Source organism: Thalia democratica, chromosome 5 (assembly GCF_965202585.1).
Source record: "Thalia democratica chromosome 5, ktThaDemo2.hap1.1, whole genome shotgun sequence".
Lineage (NCBI taxonomy): Eukaryota > Metazoa > Chordata > Thaliacea > Salpida > Salpidae > Thalia > Thalia democratica.
In genome coordinates, this window is record NC_139169.1 from 53017190 (window position 1) to 53034750 (window position 17561).

At 26.0% G+C, this 17561-nt stretch overlaps 1 protein-coding gene across 1 annotated transcript; it reads left to right on the forward strand.

The window, feature by feature from the left end:
- The first annotated feature begins 210 nt into the window (after positions 1–210).
- Positions 211–13457, forward strand: LOC145836023 (akirin-2-like). Its single transcript, XM_082943811.1, has 4 exons — positions 211–343; positions 1023–1181; positions 7265–7467; positions 12092–13457. Exons 1-4 carry the CDS (start codon positions 223–225, stop codon positions 12338–12340), a joined length of 732 nt encoding a protein of 243 aa, XP_082799937.1. The 5' UTR covers positions 211–222; the 3' UTR covers positions 12341–13457.
- Positions 13458–17561: the final 4104 nt, after the last annotated feature.

Here is a 17561-nt window from a genome sequence, read left to right on the forward strand (position 1 = left end):
ACTTATTGTACTCTTTGACTTGAACTGGCTATGTCTCAAATATTAGTTTCAATATTATGAGGGCTGTAAAAAGCAACTAATAGCTTAGTTTAAACTTAATAAATTATATTCAAGTTCTAAAAAATAGATTTACTCATCATTATACTTTAATTTACATTGATAAAAAATCATATTTCCTAATTTTCAAGACTAAACTTTTTTACAGATTAAATAGTTCTAAAAATGGCCACATTGGCAGTAAAACGCCAGTCTGCATTTAAATATGATAGCTCAGATGACATAAATGACTACACTGGAATTCCCATAAAAAAATTTAAGACCATAGAGGGGTGCTATTCTCCTCGTTAGTTCTTTTGGTAAATTTGATATTCTAATTAACATATTTTACTTTTCACTTATGTATTTTCTTGATTAATAGTTAAGGACAAAGCATTATCATAACCTGTACATTTTTATATTATCTACAAATTATTTTTCAGAGTAGTTAAATAAGTTGAAACAATAAATTAAGATACATTTAAAAAACTTGAGTGTTAAACAGTCTCTTAAGAGAAGGAGCTAGCTAAAAAGATAAAAAAAAGCAGTACAAAAAACAAAGATAAATTTATCTTCTAAAGATACCAAATTTAACATCTTACAAACTATTTAGTTCTTTTTTTTGAATGCAGATGTAAAGACTTTTGTTTTGTAAAAATAATCTTGAAAAACAATAGTTTTTATGTATTTGTGCACATAAAAGGTTTAATTCCTATTGTTTCTAAAGCTATAATAAGTTATTTAGATAAAACCTATTCTATAAAGTTTAATTATCTAACTTTAAATAGGTATAAAGAGTGATGATACTTTTAGTTGAATTTAAAAAAATTCAAGTACAAAATATAGCTAATAATATTTAAAAAATCAGTCAAACTTGTTTTTTTCTTTTAATGTAGTAACTTGTGAAATAATATTTATAAGTTCTTTCAAATGAAAAAAAAAACATTTTAAAGTCTTAAAGTTAAATTGTGGTTTAAACTAAACAGGAGGAATTGGTGGTGCTAAGATGAATCTTAATTTAGATAAAATGTCTATAGCTTCCAACACACCATCCAAGAAATCACCTGCTCTTTATAGAAAGTATAGAAATGCTACAAGAAAGCTTTCAAATGGTTCAGATTCAGATGTATCTGCTGATAATCCAGGTATATATAAATAATAACCTACTTAAATGAATTTGAGTAAAACTTACAGAATATTTCATTTCAATAACCATTTATAAACTGAGGAATGAGGCCTTAGTCTTAAACTAGCTATTAAAAATTAATTTTCTAAAAAAAACCTCTTAATTATTGTCTTTTAATATTTATTAAAGTCATGAATTAATTGTTTTGTTGTAGACCAAAACTTGAGATTCATAAAAATAGAATTTATTAATTAATTTTTTTTTGCTTAATAAAACCTATATAAAAACGAGTATAAATTTAATTATATCAGTAACAATTTATAATGATTAAGTTCAATGTTTATGGTAATAAAACATAATTGAATTAAGAAAAAAATAGCATCATTTTCCAAATATATTGTTTGAAATTGTATTCGAAATAGTTTTTGAAGCATAATCAGTTCTTTCTCTAGAATATCAAATTTTAAAAATAGGGTTGCCAAAAAACCTGGAATTTGACAATTTAGGCTAAAAAGCCTGGAAAAACCTGGATTTTGAGAAATTTTAGAAAAACCTGGAATTTTGAACAAAAATCAGTAAAAAACCAGGAATTTTAAACATCTTATTCATTTTAAGTAGTAAAATTTCAATTTGACACATAAAGTATATTGTATAGATTAAAAGTTTTTAATCAATTAAAACATTTATTTAAAAATAAATCTACACTGTTCATTGTCTATACTTAAAGGATTTTAAGAACTTGAGATAAAAATGTTGTAGTAAGTAGTTGTATAAAGTATCTTGTTGCAAATCTACACACAAGTTTGGCTACACATTCTCGCATACTTCATTTTAAAATTCTCAAAAGAAATTAATTATGTATGTAAAAATTAAATTATTTGTATGTATTGAATCAACAAGATAGTTTTTTATACTAAATTTCAAATGCTAACTTACCTCTATATCTTTAGACTTGGTGAACTTATGTTCCTTAACCGATTGATTAACATTTCATTTTAGTGTAAATTGTGCTTCAGTGTACCCTAAATATCCCATAATAAACCTATTGAACTCTAAGGCTTTGTCCTATATATCTCAAGTGTCTAAACTCCCTTTTACCTACCCCCCTTCTACATTTTTTACTACTACTCAACTATATAAAATAAGATAAAAACCAAAAAATGGTGTTTACCCCCCTATGCCCTTAATTGTTATTGTATTTAATTATATAAAATGCTCTCAATAGTCATAGTTTCTAATAACGGAAAGTGATTTAAAATGTATTTAATATATATATCAAAATGCAATTGAAATGACATTACGTCAGTAATATCTTTCTGCAAAGCTGACTTAACACATTTTTATTCTCAATCAAAAAAGTAAAATTAAAACGACAGAAGAGTTTGCTTTTTATCTTAGAAAAAAAGTACAATTTTGGAGACAAAATTTGCATATTTGGTGTAATAGTGACGTAATACAAACTAAAGCAGTTAATATGTCTTTAATTTATGCCTATAATTATAAGCTTTCATTTAAGACATAAATTATAAGTCTAGGAGATGTATAAGTGATTTTATTACTTTTAAGTCAAAAAATCGAAAAGTATGTGATTTTTGGGGATATAATTTGTTTTTTTTGGCAGCAGCTTTTTGTTTTTGCAAAGTTATAATTATTTTTTTAAAATTTTTCTTAATGAAGCAAAACATATCTTAATCATATGGATTTGAATGAATATTACAATTTGACCAAAAAAATGTGCTGTACTTCCTACTCCTATACCTTTCAAGACAAGTTTAATCTTGTGTTGGCAAGGAACATATTATACAAAAAGGTACTTCGTATACACATAAATAGTTTTTATTGAAAAACTGTATTTCATCATTGATTTTTGAACGAAATACAACCCTTCAGCCCCAAACTACATTCATATGTACAACTTAACTGAAAACTAGTTAAGTAAACAAATGATTAAAAGTAAGAAAGTACCCTAACTGTTTCTAATCAAATACATTACCAGAAAACAGCCAATATAGTAAATATATCTGCTACCTCTAATTTAATTACGCACTTTTACTGTGACACTTTTACTGTGAATGCAATGTGCTTAGATTAGCAAGAGGTTGTAGTAATTTTTAATATTAAATCAAGTTTAATTTAAGAAAAAATAGAAATTGGTTAAAAAAACAATTTTTTAAGTATGTTTCATAAGTTAAAAAAGAATAAAACATAGCACAAAAATATTGAATACGGATTTTCAATGTAAGCAATTTAGGGGGATCCGAATTATGTTTTATAAAAATAAACATTAGCCTTTTAAAAATAGAAATTTTATTATTTTTTCATATAGTCATTTATGTAAAAGTTGTTCAATACAAATGTATGTTATGGAAGTTTTTTTATGACCAGTTTCTAAGAATTATAAAACAAACTAACTTGTGTAAATTTTTTTACCAATTTTCCTCAAATTTTTTTGAAATGTTCGTTTTATTAGATCATTTTAACAATATATTTTACCAAATTGATTTTAAATTTAATAATAAGATAAAAATTTCATTAAAAAACGAAGTATGTTTGTATATATATTTTGTTCAGAATATATAAATGCAAACAATTTAGAGCAGGGTTTCCCAAACTCATTTACTAAATCGCCCCCTTTTCAGAAATTTGAAAAAAATCGCCCCCAATGATTTTATAAAGAATTTTTTTCTTCTTGAGTTCGCACTTTTGAGCTAAAAAAGTTGCATTCTTGATATAATCTAGTCTGGAACTTCTTATGCACGCACTTTTGTGCTATGCTTAAAGTAATTTACAGGGCTTGAAAAAATAATTTACAGTTGTATGAAACTAATGAAACCTTTAGGTTAGTTGTGGACAAGTTTTGTAGTCACCAAGTCAACTAAAAAGTCCTTTCTAGTGTCGACTTGTTAAAAAAATGTACTTGCGGGCTGCATAATTTTAAAAACTAACATATAAGAAAGTTAAAAAACTCAAGCAAATTTGTAATAAATTGATTTACTAATATTGTGATCTAGGAAGTACAATTGTGAACTGAATACCAAAATGAAAGCGTATTTTAAAGTTTTAAGTATCAAAAAGCTAAATTTTATTTGTTTTGCAAAAGTAGTTTTCAAGGTTCTTAGCGGGCCGAAATTTTACTGGATCTGGACCGTACGTTACCCATCTAAAATCTTAACTGAAACCTGACATTATAGTAGTCTCTTATATAACGAATTTCAGACATTTTGAAGTGAATGCTAAGTAACTTATTCAAATCGCACAATACAGTTAAATTGTTTTATAAATAGGCATATTATATAATTACTTTACCTTAAGTTAAAAAACTACAAAAGAATAAACAGCTTATTTTACACATAATGAAATAAATATTAAAACATCATTGCTGATCTAGTTTTAGGAAGTTTGACCTACTGGTTGATTATCTCAAATGAAAAGTGGTTTTATCAATAGCTTCTTTAATGCGGAAAAATTATTAATTTCAATGCTAAAAGATATTATAAGCAAGTTAGTTGTGAAGTTAAAAACCTAATTTTCAACTTTTTAAACTATATGTTTCGTAGTAGAATACCATAAAACAGTATTTGACTTGGAATAAGCTTTAAAAATCTAAACCTTAATCCTAACACTAATTTATTTTTTTATTTTAATTAAAAAAAGATGAAGGTTTTACAGTTAATTTTGTGAACAGAAAGAAATTTCGTGAAAATTTAGTTTTGTAACTGTAGCAGTCTTTTCGATGGCTTATTTAATTCTGTTCAAAAATGAATTTGTTTTCTAGCTATCAATTTATAATAATTTAACAGAAGAAAATAGTAACAAATTAATAGCTTGGATTGAAATATTAAAAAAACAACATATTTTAATTGTCAAAATTTTTTGAATTTAGACAACTTCATAGCTAAAAGGAAAAGCTATAAACAACAACTTAACTTCCTCCCAAATGATTGGATACTTTTGCCTTAGTTTTTGTTGAGTCCAAAAGCTTTCATAGCTTTCATATCGTTCTTTGGAAACATTTACTTTAAGCTCAAGGTCAGTTTGTAAGTCTGAGAAAGTTTCCTGTAAGTCAACGTCTACTTCAAAAAGATCTGCTTCGAAGGGATCCATAATCCACTTCGGGACGTTTAATTGAAAAACGTTAGTAAACAGCTTATCAATGTCACCTTTAAGCTGTTCCAGATAACATGAAAATACTTCTACTTCACCTTCACTTATTTGAAGTTTTAAGTTTTCCAAACTTGCAATCTGTGAAAACTGATTATTTTTGAAATATTTTCCATACAGTTCAAGTTGGTTTCTGAAACTGGTTGTTTTACTTTTGACTTTAAGAAGATTCAAGTTTTTACCTTGTAAAGTTTTGTTCAGATTGTTGATCTTACCATATAAGTCTGACATGTAAGCAATGTCTATTTTTTTCTTTAAACAAGATTGTCTGCCAATCCCAATACCTTATCCTTTTCAGAAAAAAAATCGGTAACTGAATTAAAAACAGCCAAAAACTTATTTAACAGTTTCCTTTTGATAACCATTTCACTTCTGTATGTATTATCAACATATCAAAAACCTCATCATTGTCATTGCACAGCTGTTAAAAAAGACGACTTTGTAAAGCATGCCTTTGTATTTTGTTGACAGCTTTTATCACAAAGTTTAATGAGTCATTTAGACGGACGCTCAAATTTTTTACAACTAAATGTCTGCGATGAATATCGCAATGAATAGTAAAAATATCAGGGTTTAACTCTTTTCATAATTTTATCACCATAGACGTTGTACCATAAACGGAGCACCATCTGTTGCAATTCCTATAAGAGGTTCTAAAAGTATTTTACATACTTTAAAATATTTTTTAATTTTTCAAACAAAAACCTTACTGTGCTATGCGTTTCCATTAGTTGGGAAAACGCTAGTTCTTCGTATGTTGTATCATCAACTATTAAACACACGCAAACAAGAAAATTAAATTTAATTTCCGGCAAAGTTGACTCGTCAACCTGAATCAAAAAATATTATTGCACATCATTCGAACTAACTTTTGTTCAACACATTCTGACGTTTCATCTGTACGTCTTTTCACAGTGTTTTTGCTTAAACGAATAGAACGAAAAACATTACTGGTGTTTTTATAATGATTGACTCTTTCCAGATCTGTTTTTAAGATAGGAATAAACGTTTTTTTTCTCAAGTGGTGTGAGGCAGTCATTGTTTAGCAACTATGAGAGACAGATAATAAGAAGCTTATTGTCCATCAGCAATACTTTGTGTAGATTTCTTGAACATGCTTGTGATTTTACACTATTTTGTTTTCTCATCTCGACGTTTTCTGAAAAACTCTACATTCTTATCTACATGCTCAGAATAAAATATATACTTTACATGAACAAAATGAACTTTTTTGGTTTTAGTTTTACCTCAGGCTCAAACATTTAATGGCAAGCTAAAATTATTAGAATAATAAGAAAGAAAGTAAAAATGTTATGACAGCCCAAAATTATAAAATTGCCCCCCCCCCCTTTCGCCCCTTTACTAAAATTCGCCCCCCAACTTACTAAAATCGCCCCCAGGGGGGCGATATCGCCCACTTTGGGAAACCCTGATTTAGAGTAACCATTTGAAAATTTTCCCAGTTTAATATTTTTAAAATAGAAATTTTTTTTAGGTATATGTTTATTATTCAAAAGTATATATCTAAATATTTTTTAATTTAAAAAAGGTTAGACTGGGCTAAAATTTTAGAAGTAGATAATATTTTTACTGAAGTAGTCTTTTAAGTAAAAAAATAACAAGAATTGGAATTAGTAACCGCTTTTATACGAGATGATTTTTTTTTGTTAGCAAAAATAATTGTGATAAACTTAATAATCATTTTTATACGTTATTGTTGTACTTACTTAATATTGATTTAAAATGTATTACATATATTTTCGTAAAAAAAAATGTAGTATAATTATTTAGATAAGTGTATTTGTTTATACTACTGATAGTTTTGTATATAGTACTTTTTTATAAATATTAATAATTATTAGTAATTTAAATATAGTTATTTTAAATAACTCATAACTCCATCAGTTTAACCTATTTCTTGAACACTTTTTGTTTTTCTAGAAAACTCAACACCTGTAAATATTCAAAATGTTTTTGAGCCACCAAACAAACCTAAACTGAAATCGTTGATGAAAAAAAGAAAAGCTGAAAATGTCTTGCAACAGGTTTGTCAAGAGTACACAAAATTGAAAAGAAGAAAATTCCAAGACTCTTCAATTAACAAAGATGAAATTGCATCTACTAGCCAAGAAATTTTCAAAAAAGTTATTTTTGTTAAGCAAATATTTAAAAATATTATTTGAAAGTTCGTAGTAAAACAAATTTTGAATTAAAAGATTACAAATCGTTCAACTAACGATTATGATAATAATACTATGCAAATATAATTTTCAGTCCAGGTTGTATTTGCATAAAAAATGTACTCAAATACATTTTACTAATTTTTATATAGAAAGAATAATTCAATATAAATAAAAAAGAATAACTCAATATAAATTTTAAAAATAGAATTTTGCATGTGATAATGATATTGTCAAAAGTTTCTAAAGATTGTTTTATAAAATAAAAACAAATTATACAGTAATCTTCCTTTATTGTACCAACATATGTTTTCTGTGTGTTAACGAATCAACACACTTCAACTGGGTTCTGTAAAAAAATAATACTGTAATGTAAGAATAGAAGCATAGAATAAAGTAGGTGTATACATGTTTTCATTAGAATTAAAATAACATAATTTCTAAAGATTTTTACTGGTTAATAGTTAATAATATGTATAAACCTTAAGTTAAATCCGACTGTTATAAAACTCTATAATATTCATGAATCATTAGGTACAATTTAGTTTATATTTTTAGTTAGGTTTTTACTGATACTTCTAGTTATAGGTCTATTATTATTGTTTTTATTAATTAGATTAAAGCTATCATTACTGTTTATATTAACCATTCTCCTTCTCATTCACCTTTCACATAAACACACACATTCACTTAAAAAATATTAATATAATTATATATCCTAAGTTAAGTATAGTATTATTTATTTACTATATATATATTTACTTCACACATGACACTTTCTATTCTCCGACATTTCATATATTCACTTTATCCTCCGACTATAATTCTTTACATCTTTATCTGTTAAGTTCCAAGTTTAATTGGAAGCCTGTATTCAAATCACAGATAAACCGTGCTTTTTTACTTACTATGCCCAATAGAGCTAGTGACCTTTTAACTGCAGGATTATACTTAGCATATGACCACCTTGTTGTTTTATGTTTTACATTTTAACTTTGATATATAACACAGTTTAATTATTAAATACTTAAAATATCTGTATGGGATCTATAGTTTTATTTAAACACCCGACTGCTACTTTATAAAACAACAATCGATTATTTTAATAACTATTATATAAAATATATATGTAATTTAAGTCATTGTGATTTTATGTATGTCGCTGTAACTAATTAGTGCTTTGTAAGCTTAATAACAAGTTTTTTGTGCTTTGTTTTCTTAAATTTTAAATTTTCAATTTTTACATTTAAACTAAATCTGCTTTCTAATTGTATCTAACTTTGATTTTGTTATAGTTTTAGATTTAATCATTACAAACATTTAATATATAAAACACACGTTATATCAAGTTCCTGTGATTTTTATTGTCTTAACAGTTGTTAAATTTTATTGATTCATTAATTAATGGTTGTTGTTTCATTTTCATTCAAAATAGATTACACGCTACTTTTCATATTAAAGCGCTTTACAGCTTCCCCAAATATAAAGACTAAATTAACTAATTTAATAATATAAATTAAATAACTGTCTTAATCTTCATATATATTGTGACGTAATTATTGGATGTATTTTGCTCAATCATTGATAACAGTAAAATAAATTTGAATTAGTATTTCTTTCCATTAAAGTAAGTAGTTTGTTTATATTATGATTTGTTGTTTTATTGTGTATCTTAGTTTACTTTACTTAGTTTAGACTTATAATTTCAAATATTATATAGTTTTATAACAGTCGGATTTAACTTTAGTATTTTACCTATTATTAACTATTAAACTGTAGAAGTCCGTAGAAATTATTTAATTTTAGAAAACGTGTATACACCTACTTTATTCTATGCTTCTATTCTTACATTACAGTAATTATTTTTTTACAGAACCCGGTTGATTCGTTAACCTACAGAAACATATGTTGGTACAGTTAATGAAAATTACTGTATAATTTGTTTTTATTTATATTCCAGTGAACTTGTTTCACTAGGATCTTTGTTAGCAAACGATTAAATCTATATTTTGAATAGTTAAAGATTGTTTTATTAAGTATATTGTCAAATAAAACATGGATCGGCAGCCTTTTATAAATCGCGGACCAGTTTCCTTATAAAAAGTTGCTGGCGAACGTTTTTTAGAAAAAAGTCTTTGTGTAACTCTGTCTATGTGTAATTTAGACTTGTTATAAGGAAATTTATGAATTAAAAATAATTATATTAATCAACATTAAAATATTAAAATAAATTAAAACTGTGATAAAATAAGCAATGATAGGACACTAATGACGTGTAACAATTAGATTAAGAGCATAATTGTAAGTTTTTACCATAAAAACTGTTCTTTTTATTGATTTAAAAAAGTATGTTTAAGCTGAAAAATAAATCTTTAGCCGCAGTTTCCCAACCTCAGAAATAGTCATTTGTAAAAATTATATTGACAATTATAACTTAGAAAATTGCTAAACTTTGCTTACACCTTGCACTTACAAATCAGATTATATTTGTTCTGTTTTTTCTACAGTTTTATGAAAGTTAATATATTATACCAACTATAAAAAATCTTTTTTAATCTACAATAAATACTGTTCTAAAGTTTAAGTGTAACAGCTTTACGCTTAAAGTGGTTTCATGAGTATTTGGAATGCTTTACATGAAATGATTGGGTTTTAATGAATGCAAAAACACAGTCACAAGATCTACTTTATTTTTTGCTTAACTTAAAAAATAGTTTAAGATAATTGTGTGAAAATATGTAATGTGAATGTTTTAAGTCTAATTTTCATATTAAGTTTTTGATCACTGTCATCATCAGACTACAAAGTTTTATAATAATAAAACCATGATTTTATTTTTATTAGATTTTAACAATCAGTCACAACTTAATCTGTAGTTTTAGCCTTTCAAGACTCTGTTGTTTAAAGCATTGGTCTTCAACCTCTTCGAAAGCAGTCCACACTAGACTAGAAAACATGTAATTATTATTAAAGAACACTTTTTTTAATGTTTTGAATGTCTTAGTATATAACTAAGTGTTCAAAAAATGTTATTTTGTGTTATAATTTATTTTTCCTATAGAAACAGACAAAACAAACATTATCTAAAAAATATTATTTCACATTACAGTGCTTATTCACTTATCCGGACACGTTGGGCAAGATTTTCTTGTAAACATGTTCGGATAACTAAAATTCGGATAAAAAAAAAACATTTTTTCTTATAATAATATAACTGCTGAATATAATATAATGCAATGCATAATAAAAGTTTTATGGTAAAAACAAATACATAGTCATTGTGAGTAATATATAATAAAGTAATAAATAATAAAAACTAAACTTTATGTTAATTATTTTTTTTAAGATAGAAAACATCAGACTTACTAACCCTCTGTAACGATATACGTTTTTTAAGTGAAGCTGGTAAAATTCATCATTTGTAATTCTACCTGTCCTAACTACTAATTTAAAAAAAGAAGATTAGTTTTTGTATAAAAAAAAGAAAATTTGAATTTATTCTTAAAAACAAAAAAAACATAACTCCAAATGAAAAAAATAACTTTTTAATAAAAAAAAAAAAAACAGACATAAAGAAAAACGAAAAAATTTGACTAAGTTTAAAGTCAATTTAACGGAAACATATTACTCCCAACAAATTAGTTTTTATCGGAAATTATACTAAAATAAGAAAGAATAGAAGTTTGTTTTTATAGTTAGTTTAATATTGAAAACTTTTTTAATTTTCTTCTGACCAAAACTAACCGGAAAAGTGAAGTCAGGATAAGTGAATAAGCACTGTACTAAGTTTTCTTTGCATAGTAGAAAAATTTATACACACCATGAAGACCAATGGTATAAAAATAATGTTTGTGTGATTATAATTTATTTAAAAGATTGGAGAGTTTTGCTCATTACAACTAAATTCCTTAACACACTGGACTGCAAACTAAAGATAGAAAGAGTAAATTTAATAATATTCTTAATTTTTCAAAAAATCTCAAAGTTTTATTAAGGAATAGCTTCAAACTAATATTCTGTCTAGCTAGAACTTGTAATAAGACTAAGTAGCAGTAATTCAACATGTTTTTATTAAATAAAAACTATTGCATATTTTATATCTACTAAGCATTTACAGTAAGCTTGAACATAAAAATATTATAAACTCAATGTAAATCTGCTTTATTTTTAGTGTAAATAAATACAATTCGACTATTTTTTTGCGGACATTATCATTGAGCAAAAATTGTTATTGAAGGTTACTAAAAGTTTGACTTAAAGTTCTAAATACAATTTTTTTATTTATTTTGAAGCATTTAATCGGTTGTTAAGGCTACTTGAAAGTTTAATTTTCAAAGGGTTTAAAATAAGGATTTTTTTCCTGCTTACAGTTCAAACTTAATTCTAGTTTATCAGGAATGGTTAAAGTTAATGAGAAAAATCAATTTTGATCTCTTTCAGCTCATTTAAAAAAGTAAAATAATCTTGGTATTGTAATATTCTAGTTTCAACTATTGCTTATTTAAACAATAAGTCTCAAAGTGTTCATAATATGTATTAAATAAATTATTAACACTTTGAAAAAATACTTTTTTTAATTCTTAAACAGGGACTGAGAACAGCACAATTTCTTTCTAAAGACGGAGTTGAGCCGACCATAGAAAATGCGACTTTGACAGTTTCGCAATGCGCTGTGATTTGTAAGTCATTGTTGCAAAAACAAGAAGACAAGTTTTTAATGGAGTATGAACAGTTGTTTCATCAGAAACTTAATGAACAATACGAAACTTACTGCAGGTTTTCACAGGACCAATTGAGGAGCTCCTCTGCTGATTACTCACATTCTTATATATCATAAATACATCTTGTATTAAAAGCCTCGGTGTGTTAGAATTTTTAGTTGTTGGTGTGCTGCTCAAGCAGTCAATTTTTTTGTACAACACCACGTAAGTTTTTTGATACCGAAATAACACAACATTAGCTAAAAATACTATAAAAAAAAGTTTTAACCAAAAGTATAGTTTTTGTGTTATATGAGAGACAAATTTGAGTTTCTGCTTAATAAATTTGATGTTTCCACATTCTTTATAAAGTTTAATTTATCAATATTGAAGTGTTAGTTTTTACTGAAATTTATTCTAGCTGTCAACGTTTTACTTGTATATTATTTAATATACGTTTCTATTTTGGTTGTAAAATTTGTTTAACTTAAAAGCTTTAAATTGTTTATACTTACCGAACGATGTGAGTTTAAATTTCATAATTGAAATTAGACATTCTATAAATTGTTTGTAAATTATACTCCGATTAAAAGTTTGTCCGATTTTATTTCACTATTATTTGCTTTAGAACCTAATGCTACTACCTTTGATTAATTCATTACTATATAGAGTTAGTTTTAAATGTGTGTAAAAAAAGATTCATAGTTTTTGTAAATTGAAAAACCGGTCTTTTTTGTTAATAGTCCGTTTCTAATTATTGCTGGAATAAATAAAGAATGAACTTTTATTAGAATTAAGGTTGTTTAATACTGTTTGAGAGCTGTTAAATTGTCTTGACTTTTTAGTAAAACAAATATAGATTGTTAAGAAATTTATATGTTGTAAAAATCTTATAATTTGACGACTAAAATGAATACATTTACTTATTTCGGTATGTCTTACAGTTGTTGCAAATATAAAAAAAAGTGCCTTATCTTGAAAAACTATTTATTATATCCTTAATGTTTTTATGAAACAATATTATTAGAATACATAATATTGTTTTATGGTTAAGGCTTGATAAGTTGCTTAAAAAGAATAAAAAAATGCTTAGCTGACACTAATTTTTGCGTTTTTAAGCAGATACTGTAAACAATTTTAAACCATCAGCAGACTAATCGTTATAAAAAAAATACGTGTGCATGACTATTTATTTTTTAGTGTACGTTTTGTGTTAAGATTCGCATACTTGTATAAATTTAAAGTTATATGCAATTTATGTTTTTATATATTAGCATGTTTAAATTAAATTTTAAGTTAACAGTTTCAAGTCGAAAAAGGATTAAGTTTAATGGTAGTGTTCAGTTGGTTAAGAAAAACATTGAATCGTCTTTGCTATTTAGTAATACCCAGTATTTATTACGGCTATCATCAGCAAAGTTGAGATGCTTCGCGCCATCAATAACAAATAATGAAGTTTACCACACGACCATTACAACAGTATCCGAGACAACCTACGACCAGTTTTGTCCTTGTTAGGCATCATCAGGCAGGCATAGTCGCGGAAACGGTGCTGAGATCAAAACCAAGCGGGCTTAAATGCACTGAAGCGACCGTTTGTGGGTAAATTCCGAAAAAGTTGACGCAGCCAAATCGTTCACAGCTTAACGTCTCGGACATTGTCAGCTTATTGTAGGATTTTAGTCTGCTCGTTTGTCAGTTTTAACCAGTATTTATTACGGCCATCATCAACAAAGTTGAGATGCTTCGCGCCATCAATAACAAAAAATGATCTTTACCACACGACCATCAACAACAGTATCCGTTCATTATTTGCTAATTAATTATAATAAATTACTTGTTTCATCGCTTAACAAATTTGTAATCTACATTAAATACTGCTAGTTAGTTATAAAACATAAACTTATATAAATATTTAAATTAATATGTAATTTTATCGACGAGAACAAATAAAAATAATAGAACAAAATGCATATTTCGATAGTTAAGTTTTAATTTTGTTACACAATGAATTCTTTAATTTGTAGTAATACAGTTAACATCAATATTTATATACTTCAGTGAATTTGTTTTCTTCGGATCTTAATAGCAAACAATAAATAATAAAGTAACATGCCGCTTAAGTACTCTCTTTCTTAGTACAGGGATGCTACTTTACCTGGATTTTGACAACTCAGGCAAAAAAAAAAAAAAGAAAAAAACCTGGAATTTTAATAATTTTCACATGTTCAGTAGTAAAATTTTGATTTCATCAAAAAATCTATCATATGATAAAAAAAAATTTGTCATCATCAAAATTTTTTTAGTAAAAAACATATTTAAAGTAGCTCCACAGTATCTTTTTTTTCATATTATTTAACACAGTTTCTTACCTTAAACTTAACTTTAAACTAAAAGTAGACTCAAAAATGTGTACTTATAAAAACCTGGAAGAAATAAAAAAAAACGTGAGGCAACTATGTAGCTATCTACTGCCGGTATGATATATTTTTATGATATCTTTTAGACCGAAAAGTGCTATGTTCAAAGTGCAAATTTTTTTACTTCGAAGTTTAAAAAAAATTAGAACAGTGTAAATAAATAAAGTGTATTAAAATTAATTAAAACTAAAGAAACTAGATAAAAATTTAAACTTACAAATTCTATGTCATGCTAATATTTAAAACATACATAATAATATTATTTATTTTTTAACGAAAATAACGAACAGTGTAATTTACATGCCGCATGATCAAAACATGAATAAAAATGTATTTAGAAATAAGAACAGTTTAATTAACATTTATAGACCAAATTATTGAAACATAAGTAAAAAGTGAAATTTAGATAAACGTAAGTAGAGAACATTCAAATGATACTGAACATCGCAAGTACTCCTCCTTAAATCCATTACTGCCAACATTGACTATAGAAACTTTAGTCTACTATAAGCACCGCAGTTTTTACCAAGACAACCCGTTAAAATAGAAAAACTACTTAATTATGAGTAAGCTGGAGTTTACTTTTATTAACCTTAACTACCTTTTTTGAAGAGATACAATTTAATAAAGGCACGATCAATGTTTTCATAAATCTTTATTCAATTTAAAATTGTAATTAATTTATGTACCAAGCAAATTTTAGTGTTACAGGGAAATACAAGATATATTAAACAACTTTGTGGGTTAAATAAAACAAAAAATGTATTCATAAATAAATACTCAAGACTTATAATATACTTTCAACAAGTATGTTTTGTTTTATTGTTGGATTTTTTTTGGGGACTTTCTTTAATAGCTATTTGTAAACTTAGGTGGCTTTTAACATGTTTGTATTAGGCCTAATGTAAGTATTAAAGACCAAAATTCCCTAGGTACGCACTGTCGTTTGGGTACGCAATTTTGCGCGGTGTTCAAAGTGCTTACCTAGGTAGCAGGTTACTATACTGTGTATGAGAAAAAACTAATTACATAAAAAAAAAATAATATAAAACTTACTTTTTACAACTGAATATTAAAAATCTATAATTTATAAGTATACTTAAGATCTCAGAGCAGATATATTAAAAAAAGAAAAAAGGCATTACATAAGAATCTTTCTGAAGTCTAGCGGTACTACATGTTACACTGTTTGTAATTAATTCGTCAATGCTAGAAGCATGTCGATCTAGTGCAGGGGTTGGCCCATTTTAACGGAATGCGACCCGCAAAAGAAAAAATCTTCATGTGGGACGCCTAACACAAATATTTTTTAAGTCTATTTTTTCGGTCTAATGCAAAGTATTAGTCACTGGAAAACGTTTAAGACCCATTAAAAATTTTTACTGCTTAGGCTTAAAAATATGAAAAGATAGATTGACTTTTTTACAGTGCTTTTTCTCAGTTAAGATAATTATTTCCTTCTTTCAACAGCAGCTGGTGAACTAAAAACAAGTTTTAAAAATGCTTCGATTCAGAAATTATTTATGAAATACATGTAAGATAAATTAACTAAATGCGAATGTTTTCTATTTTGTACAAAAGTAATGAACTAAAACTTGATATCTTTAAAACTCAGATGTTTTGTTAGGAATGTTAATTAAACCTAAGTTTTTATAATAGATATTTCCACTTTGTAATATATTGAGTGCACATAGAAACATTTAAAATACTATAATTAAAAGACATTAGATAAAATTGTTTGTTTTTTGATTTTGAGTCGTTTTAATTTTTCCACATAAATTTTCTGTGCTCTTTAAATTTATTACTATGCACACTATAGTGCTTATAAATACGGTGAGTTTCCACTTATTTTTTAGTATTAAATACAACAAAAACACCCTGTGTAAAATTTCAGATGATTTGAAGAAACTTTTATCTTAACGAAATTTGATTTTCTAAAAACCACCCAGATGCAAACTGTACGGGACCCAAAAATGCCACCTTAAATATTTTAGTTTGATTTTTTTTTACATGTGGCAATTATCACATAAATACTTGTACCCAATTTAAGACGAAAAGAAATATACAAAGTGTTCTAATTTGTTCAGGGAAGTTCTTAAAAGCTTATCTTTTTAATGGAATTCATAAAAAACGTTTAATTTGGAGAGTCACAGAAAATGTTTAATTTCTTATTCATTCAAACACTTTATAAATTATAAAAAATATACCAATATGGCTTAATATGAACAAACATTATTTTTAAACTTGATTAATTGAGGATATTTCAATCTTTTTATTTCATTTTAAAATATTTAAAGTAAAAAATCAATTAATAACTAATTTTTATATGTAGTAAAATAGCATACTACTTGGTACTTTTGCTAATACATGGTTTTTAATTTTCTACTACATGTAATATTTCGGGGTTGGTGTCAGAAAAGCACAACGTCACCTTAGCACGGAGTGTTTATTTACCTTTGTAGTAGTCTATATAAAAATTTTATAATACATAGACGAGCACAAAAAAAGTTGCGAGATGTGTGCATGTAGAAATTAGAGGAACTTAATAATCTTTCTGTATGATGATGTTTAAAGCTGTATGTATTTTAAAAATGAGATAAGTAGGTTTTTAACCTTTATATATCTCACCTCTTATTTAAAATTTCGCTTGAAGTTTTAAAGTTAACAAATATTTAAAATTTTGTTTTGTTTTAACTAACTTGTAATTTAGTTAAACTTGTAACTCATTTAAACCTTGTTAACTTTTAAAACATAATAGTACAAATGTTATTTAAGCATCGAAAAAAAATTGCAAACTAATTCTGTGCGAAAGTGTCACTCCGTGCTTTTCTGAACATTAATGTTACTTGAAATTTAGATTTTTTTTTGTGTTTAGAAATTTCATTTTACCACACAGCCATATAAGATTAAACAAAAGTTTACATAAACAATTACGAGC

Excerpts from the sequence above, each read along its gene's own strand:
- LOC145836023 (XM_082943811.1), top strand. The coding sequence starts at position 223 with ATGGCCACATTGGCAGTAAAACGCCAGTCTGCATTTAAATATGATAGC. Across the intron at positions 1,182-7,264 it reads TGTATCTGCTGATAATCCAG|AAAACTCAACACCTGTAAAT; the intron begins GTATATATAAAT and ends TTGTTTTTCTAG. Across the intron at positions 7,468-12,091 it reads GCCAAGAAATTTTCAAAAAA|GGACTGAGAACAGCACAATT; the intron begins GTTATTTTTGTT and ends ATTCTTAAACAG.